The sequence below is a fragment of the Amblyraja radiata genome, unplaced genomic scaffold (assembly GCF_010909765.2).
Source record: "Amblyraja radiata isolate CabotCenter1 unplaced genomic scaffold, sAmbRad1.1.pri scaffold_701_ctg1, whole genome shotgun sequence".
Taxonomy (NCBI): domain Eukaryota; kingdom Metazoa; phylum Chordata; class Chondrichthyes; order Rajiformes; family Rajidae; genus Amblyraja; species Amblyraja radiata.
In genome coordinates this window covers 19,945-28,011 of record NW_022630719.1, presented here as the reverse complement: position 1 = coordinate 28,011, position 8,067 = coordinate 19,945, and the positions used below count along the sequence as shown (strand labels likewise).

At 49.1% G+C, this 8,067-nt stretch overlaps 1 protein-coding gene, 1 long non-coding RNA gene and 1 pseudogene across 2 annotated transcripts; all 3 read left to right on the top strand.

The window, feature by feature from the left end:
• Window positions 1-4: 4 nt before the first annotated feature.
• Window positions 5-1,051, top strand: LOC116970287 (NACHT, LRR and PYD domains-containing protein 3-like; the record flags this gene model as incomplete). Its single annotated transcript, XM_033016959.1, has 2 exons — window positions 5-861; window positions 1,027-1,051. Coding segments are annotated over 2 exons (882 nt in total), but the record flags the coding sequence as incomplete, so codon positions are not given.
• Window positions 1,052-1,128: 77 nt separating this feature from the next.
• On the top strand, window positions 1,129-4,053 carry LOC116970286 (annotated as a pseudogene).
• On the top strand, window positions 4,054-5,011 carry LOC116970285. Its single transcript, XR_004411094.1, has 3 exons — window positions 4,054-4,130; window positions 4,276-4,443; window positions 4,589-5,011. It is a non-coding gene; the product is annotated as an uncharacterized LOC116970285 (long non-coding RNA).
• The last annotated feature ends 3,056 nt before the right edge of the window (window positions 5,012-8,067 follow it).

The window sequence follows — 8,067 nt, the reverse complement described above, 5'->3', positions numbered from 1 at the left end:
AAGGAAATCCAAATCTGGGAGTACTTCTTCTGTGGCTGGAGTTCCGGGGATCAGAAAAACAACAATGGTGCAAAAAATTGTTTATGACTGGGCCACAGGGAAAATATTCCAACAATTCCAGTTTATCTTCAGTTTCAAATTCCGAGATTTAAACACGATTAAAGACAGGATAACCCTGAGCGAACTGATTCTGGATCAGTATCCTTACTTTAGGATTATCCTGGGAGAAGTCGGGAAGAACCCAGAGGGATTGCTATTTATATTCGATGCCTTGGATGAATTCAAGGGCATAATCAATTTTGCTGAGAGTCAGAGAGACACAGCACCTCAGCACCAGTGCCCAGATCCTGAATCCCGGTGTGAAGTGTCTGACATTGTGTACAGTTTAATCCAGCACAAGCTGCTCCCAGGGTGTTCAGTGCTGGTGACCACCCGCCCCACTATGTTACATTTATTGGAACAGGCGAAGATCAGTGTCTGGGCTGAAATCATGGGATTTGTTGGTGAGGAACGGAAGGAATGTTTCACCAGGTATTTTGAAGATCCGTCGGTGGCAGCAGCTGTTTTCAAACACGTGAAGGAGAACGAGATCCCGTACACCATGAGCTACAACCCCTGCTACTGCTGGATCCTCGGCCTGACACTGGGCCCCTTTTTCACACAACCACACTGGGACCCGCAGCGAGTTCCCAAGACCATCACACAACTATATTGCGACTATATTTACAACATCCTAAAAAACCACGGCCGTGAGATTGAGAGCCCCCGTGACGTGTTACTGAGGGTTGGTCAGATGGCCTTCACTGGAGTGGCTGAGAAGAACATAGTGTTCACAGATGGAGATTTGATCACATACAATCTGCAGCCTTCCCAGTTCCTGTCCGGGTTCCTGATGGAACTTTTGGAGAGAGAGGATTCAGCCAGGAGCGTGGTGTACACCTTCCCGCACCTCACCATCCAAGAGTTTGTAGCCGCACTCGCACAATTCCTGACTCCAGATCCCGGAAATATTTTGAAACTCCTCAGTGAAGCTGACAGCACGACAAATTAGAGATTTGAAGTGTTTCTCCGTTTTGTCGCTGGTCTCGCCTCTCCCGGGGCAGCTCAGGGCCTGGAGGAGTTTCTGGGTTGATTTCCTCAACAAACAACCTGCCGAGTGCTTGACTGGGTGAAGGAGGAGGTTAAACGCCGGGCTGGAAAAACATGGACTAAAGCTGATAAAATGAGCCTCCTGAACGCAATGCACTACATATTTGAGTCTCAGAATCATGCACTGGCTCAGCAGACACTGGGAAGTGTGGAAACACTTTCATTTTGTGGACTGGGACTCACCCCGATTGACTGTGCGGTCCTGTCTCATGTCATTGGGCTGTGTGATACAATCAAACACCTCGATCTGGAGTACTGCCGCATTCAGTGTGACGGTCTCCGGCGGCTGGGACCGGCTCTGCACCAGTGTCAGCACTTGGGGTAACTGTCCGTTTGACGCTAACACTGAACTGTAAAATGGTTTCATTATATTGTGCTTCCGGCCTGCACCCCTTTTATGGGGCCGGCTGTCACTTTTGCCTAAGTGCACGACACCCCTCTTTATGTTCCCCTCCCCATGTTGTCGGTGGTCGACTCCGTACCCCCCTCCCCCATGTTGCCGGTGGTCGATTCCGTTCCCCCGCCCCCTCCTCCAGGTCTGCGGTGGTCAACTCCGTCCCCCCTCCCCCGTGTCAGGTGTGTTGCAGCCGTTCTCTGCACAGGGAACATTTCCCCATCGTCGGGGAATGAGACTAAATGGTGAAAGTCACCAAACACCACAAACACAGATATTTGCGGATGACACAAAGCTGGGTGGCAGTGTGAGCTGTGAAGAGGATGTTAGCAGTTTGCAGGGTGACCTGGACTGAGTGGGCAGATGGGCAGATAAATCTGAGGTTATACACTTTGGCGGCAAAAACAAGGGGGACGATTATTATCTCAATGGGGTTAGGTTAGGTAAGGGGGAGGTGCAGGAAGACCTGGGCGTCCTTGTACTGAAAGTTGGCTTACAGGTACAGCAGGCAGTGAAGAAAGCTAATGGAATGTTGGCCTTCATAACAAGAGGATTTCAGTATAGGAGTAAAGAGGTTCTTCTGCAGTTGTATAGGGCTCTGGTGAGACCACATCTGCAGTATTGTGTACAGTTTTGGTCTCCTAATTTGAGGAAGGACATCCTTGTGATTGAAGCAGTGCAGCGTAGGTTCACGAGATTGATCCCTGGGATGGCGGGACTGTCATATGAGGAAAGATTGAACGGACTAGGCTTGTATTCACTGGAGTTTAGAAGGATGAGGAGGGATCTTATAGAAACATATACAATTATAAAAGGACTGGACAAGCTAGATGCAGGAAAAATGTTCCCAATGTTGGGGAAGTCCAGAACCAGGGGCCACAGTCTTAGAATAATGGGGAGGTCATTTAAGGCTGAGGTGAGAAAATAACGTTTTCACCCAGAAAGTTGTGAATTTATGGAATGTCCTGCCACAGAGGGCAGTGGAGGCCGAGTCACTGGATGGATTTAAGAGAGTTAGATAGAGCTCTAGGGGCTAGTGGAGTCAAGGGATAGGGAAGAAGGCAGGCACGGGTTATTGATTGGGGACAATCAGCCATGATCACAATGAATGGCAGTGCTGGCTCGAAGGGCCGAATGGCCTCCTGCACCTATTTTCTATGTATTTATTCAATCATTTGCGGTGCTTCCAGAAATATCAGTTTGGAAGAAGTTTTTCCAGCCCGGGAGTTGGTTTCAGATTATTTCTTACTCTGTTTGTGTTTAGACTGGGAGGGAAAAGGCTGGGAGATTCCGGGGTGAAACTGCTGTCTGCGGCTCTGGTAAATGCGGACTGTAAAATACAGAGACTGGGGTAAGTTCCCGACTGAGAGAGATTGTGTTTATAGTCACAGTGTGTCTGACACTGAACATTAATATGATCAGTAATTATGTCACTGATAAACACTGGGGATTTACACTGTCTCTCCATGTCCCTCACCCTCAGTCTCTCTCATCTCTAGGCTGTGGCGTATCGGCCTCACAGATTCTGGTGCCAAAATTCTCGTCACCGCTGTTTGTACAAACCGCTCACTGATGGAACTGAACCTGGGAGGAAACGACCTGGGAGATTCTGGAGTGAAACTGGTGTCTGCAGCTCTGAGGAACCAGGACTGTCAAATACAGAGATTGCAGTAAGTCTCAGACTGTGAGGGATTGTGTTTACAGTCACTATGTGTCTGACACTGAACATTAATATGATCAGTAATCTTGCCACTGATAAACGCTGGTGATTTGCACTGTCTCTCTGTGTCTCTCACACTCACACTCTCTCATCTCCAGGCTGCAATGTGTCGGTCTCACAGATTCTGGAGCCGAGGATCTCGTCTCTGCCCTCAGTACAAACCACTCACTGATGGAGCTGGAGCTAACTGAGAATAAATTGGGAGATTCCGGAGTGAAACTAGTGTCTGCGGCTCTGAGGAAGCCGGACTGTAAAATACAGAAACTGTGGTAAGTCCCAGACTGAGAGAGATTGTGTTTACAGTCACTGGGTGTCTGACACTGAACATTAATATGATCAGTTATTGTGTCACTGATGAACACTGGGGATTTGCACCGTCTCCTGTCTCTCTGTGTCCCTCACCCTCACTCTCTCTCGTCTCCAGGCTGGACGCTGTCGGTCTCACATATTCTGGAGCCGAGGATCTCGTCTCTGCTCTCAGTACAAACCCCTCACTGACGGAGCTGGACGGGAGGGAATGGCCTGGGAGATTCTGGAGTGAAACTGGTGTCTGCGGCTCTGAGGAACCCTGACTGTAAAATACAGAGACTGGGGTAAGTCTCAGACTGCGAGATTGTGTTTACAGTCACTGGGTATCTGCACTGAACATAAATATTTGCACTGTCTCGTGTCTCACCCTCATTCTCTCATCTCTAGGCTGTGGGCTGTTGGTCTCACAGATACTGGAGCCGATGATCTCGCCTCCGCTCTCAACACAAACCGCTCACTGACAGAGCTGAAACTGGGGAACAATGAACTGGGAGACTCTGGAGTAAAACTTGTGTTAGCGGGTGTTAGGAACTCGGACTGTGAAATACAGCGACTGTGGTAAGTTTCAAACTATGAGATTGTCTGTGCAGTCTCTGGGTGTCTGGCACCAAACATTAACATGATTAGTAATAGTGTCGCTGATAAACACTGGAGATTTACACCGTACCCTGTCTCTCTGTGACCCTCGATCTCTCATCTCCAGGCTGGACAGTATCAATCTCACAGATTCTGGACTCAATGATCTAGCCTCCGCTCTTAGTACAAAGCTCTCACTGCTGGAGCTGGAGCTGGGATCAGACTCCCTCACAGACCGATCTGTTGCCTCTCTTCGCCGCCTCATACTTGCCCTCCCGAGTCTGGTACGGATCAGGTGAGCATTTGTGTTAAAATATCAGGGAATCCGCTGGCTTCTCTGGCGATATTTGTAAGTAGTGTTGAAATATTAATCGCAGTCCCCTGTTATTGACACTGTTGTTTAATTTGTTCATTTCCTCTTTGTTCCTCGACTGTTTCAGGCTGGGGAGGAATCGGTTCAGTGCAGATGGACGGAACCAGCTGGAGAGTCTGCGTGGAATCAGACCCGGGCTGAGTGTGGAGCTGTGAACATCTCCATGTGTGAACGTCACCTCCCAGGGAATAGGAATAATGTTGACCAATTTCCCGCCCACCCCTTTAAACGACCGCGCTCCGGGATTAAACCCCAGTGGTTCCCGGCTCGGGCCGGGTGGGCTGTGACGTGATAAGCAGCCGCATTGACACGTGACCCGGACACGAGGTGCTGCTGCTGATGCCGGATATCCGGTGCTGCCCCCAGTTTGACAGGTGAATTGCAGCAATCTAGGATGTGACTTTATCATCTTCTTATCGAGTCAACGTCACAAGATTATGATGATATTGATCATCCAGGACTGAGCACACTTCTCGGCATCTTCATTATCGGCAGCGGTATCGGCCGATGTACATTGGTTTCCCAGTTGAGGGCACTTCAGCAGGTATTGCAATGTTTGTGGTTCAATAGCACATTCGCAGGTGACATGATTGGAGTTATATCCCCACTTGTTTAGAGACACCTTGGCTCTGCCAACACCAGTTCTCAACCAATTGAGGCATTTCCACCTGGCCCAACTTGCGTCTACACCAGGAGGGAGTTGCTCACTTGCCTTCAGTCCCTTGGTAGTTGAGGGAGGTATCATCCCATATGCAGACTCGGGTTTCACTTGTAATGCCAGCCTCAAGAGGAGTCACACAGTTGCGAAAACCTTTCCTCCACTTTAGGCGGCTCAGTAATGGTACCTGGCCAAATATTGGATGTAGTGCATCTATTATCTGCCGCTGGCTCTGTAATTATGCTCCTACAGCTCACCCCCTTAGTCTAGTTCAGTAAAACACTGAGTCAAGCACTGGATCAACTATTCTTTATTCTTCTCAAACATGAACGGACTTCCTATACGATACCTAACCATAGAAACATAGAAAATAGGTGAACGAGGAGGCCATTCGGCCCTTCGAGCCAGCTGCCATTCATTGTGATCATGGCTGATCGTCCCCAATCAATAACCCATGCCTGCCTTCCCCCTATATCCCTTGATTCCACAAGCCCCTAGAGCTCTATCTAACTCTCTTAAATCCATCCAGTGATTTGGCCTCCACTGCCCTCTGTGGCAGGGAATTCCACAAATTCACAACTCTCTGAGTGAAAACGTTTTTCCTCACCTCACTCTTAAATGACCTCCCCTTTATTCTAAGACTGTGGCCCCTGGTTCTGGACTCACCCTACATTGGGAACATTTTTCCTGCATCAAGCTTGTCCAGTCCTTTTATAATTTTATATGCTTCTATAAGATCCCCACTCATCCTTCTAAACTCCAGTGAATACAAGCCTAGTCTTTTCAATCTTTCCTCATATGATAGTCCTGCCATCCCAGGGATCAATCTTGTGAACCTACGCTGCACTGCCTCAATCACAAGGATATCCTTCCTCAAATTAGGAGACCAAAACTGTACACAATACTCCAGATGTGGTCTCACCAGAGCCCTATACAACTGCAGAAGAACCTCTCTACTCCTGTACTGAAATCCTCTTGTTATGATCCAACCGTGGGTCCGATCCTTAATAATAACATACAGGTTAGACAAATGTTGCTCTTAGTATTTATTCGGGTGTGCCATGGTAATTGCCCTTTTCACCATTGTTCCTAGATCTTTAGCACTTGCTGGACCATTTACTTTGTTGGTGAAATGTGGAGCAACCGCTGCAGCCCTTTTCCATAATTTCACTGGTACCTCGGCGTACTACGCAATGCCCTCCTTGCCTTTAACTAGTGCCAAAATTCTTATTTGCAGTCCTTCATAGGGTTTAAAGAAGGCTTCCATCTCCATATCCTTACGACTCCTGTCGTAAGCCAATGTAATATGGTGTGGAGGTTCTTCATCCAAATCTAAGGACCACCATTGGGGGGTCACTGTCGAATAACACTGCCTTTCGGGAGCCCAGGGGGTCACTACTATCCCACCATTGCCGCACTCGATCTTTAATTGAAATGCACAGAGCAAATCTCTGGCCATTAAATTGCAATCCACTATAAATCCACTGACTCCCATGGCTATCTGGACTACACTTCTTCCCACCCTGCTTCCTGTAAATACTCCATCTCCTACTCCCAATTCCTCCGTCTACGCCGCATCTGCTCCCAGGATGATGCGTTCCACACCAGGGCATCAGAAATATCCTCATTCTTCAGGGAAAGGGGGTTCCCCTCCTCCACCATAGATGAGGCTCGCACCAGGGTCTCTTCCATACCCCGCAACACTGCTCTCTCTCCCCATTCCCACACTCGCAACAAGGGCAGAGTCCCCCTAGTCCTCACCTTTCACCCCACCAGCCGTCACATACAGTAAATAATCCTCCGTCATTTTCGCCACCTCCAACGTGATCCCACCACTCGCCACATCTTCCCATCTCCCCCCATGTCTGCCTTCCGCAAAGACCGCTCACGCCGCAACTCCCTTGACAATTCTTCCCTTCCCTCACGTACCACCCCATCCCCGGGCACTTTCCCTTGCAACCGCAGGAGGTGCAACACCTGTCCCTTTACCTCCCCCCTCGACTCCATTCAAGGACCCAAGCAGTCGATCCAGGTGCGACAGAGGTTCACCTATATCTCCTCCAACCTCATCTACTGCATCCGCTGCTCTAGATGTCAGCTGATCTACATCGGAGAGACTAAACGGAGGTTGGGCGATCGGTTCGCCGAACACCTCCGCTCGGTCCGCAAGAACCTACCTGACCTCCCGGTGGCTCAGCACTTCAACTCCCCCTCCCATTCCCAATCCGACCTCTCTGTCCTGGGTCTCCTCCATTGCCAGAGTGAGCAACACTGGAAATTGGAGGAACAGCACCTCATATGCACCTCCGTGGGGATTTTGCATCCTGCGGGCATGAACATCGAATTCTCCCAATTTTGTTAGCCCTTGCTGTCTCCTCCCCTTCCTCAGCCGTCGGGCTGTCTCCTCCCATCCCCCAGCCCTCGGGCTCCTCCTCCTCCTTTTTCCTTCCTTCTCCCCGCCACCCCCTATCAGTCTGAAGAAGGGTTTTGGCCCGAAACGTTACCTATTTCCTTCGCTCCATAGATGCTGCTGCACCCGCTGAGTTTCTCCAGCATTTGTATGTGTACCTTCGATTTTCCAGCATCTGCAGTTCCTTCTTGAACAAATTGCAATCCAATCCAGTTGTTATCACAAATCTATGCTTTATTGCTTTTCCTCTGTACACCTCCTCAACTGGCTCAGAGATGGGAAACTGGCAGTCTTGTCCTTGAAAACCGGATGGGCTCTAGACATCTTGCGATTCAGGGAGCTTGTAAATTGATTGGAGTGATGACATGGATGTTCCTATGTCCACCAAGAAAGTACAGATTTTTCCTTCTACTTGTAATGACAGCACATATTCTTCGTAAGATTTGCATCCAGTCGCCACTAAATTTGCCAATCATAG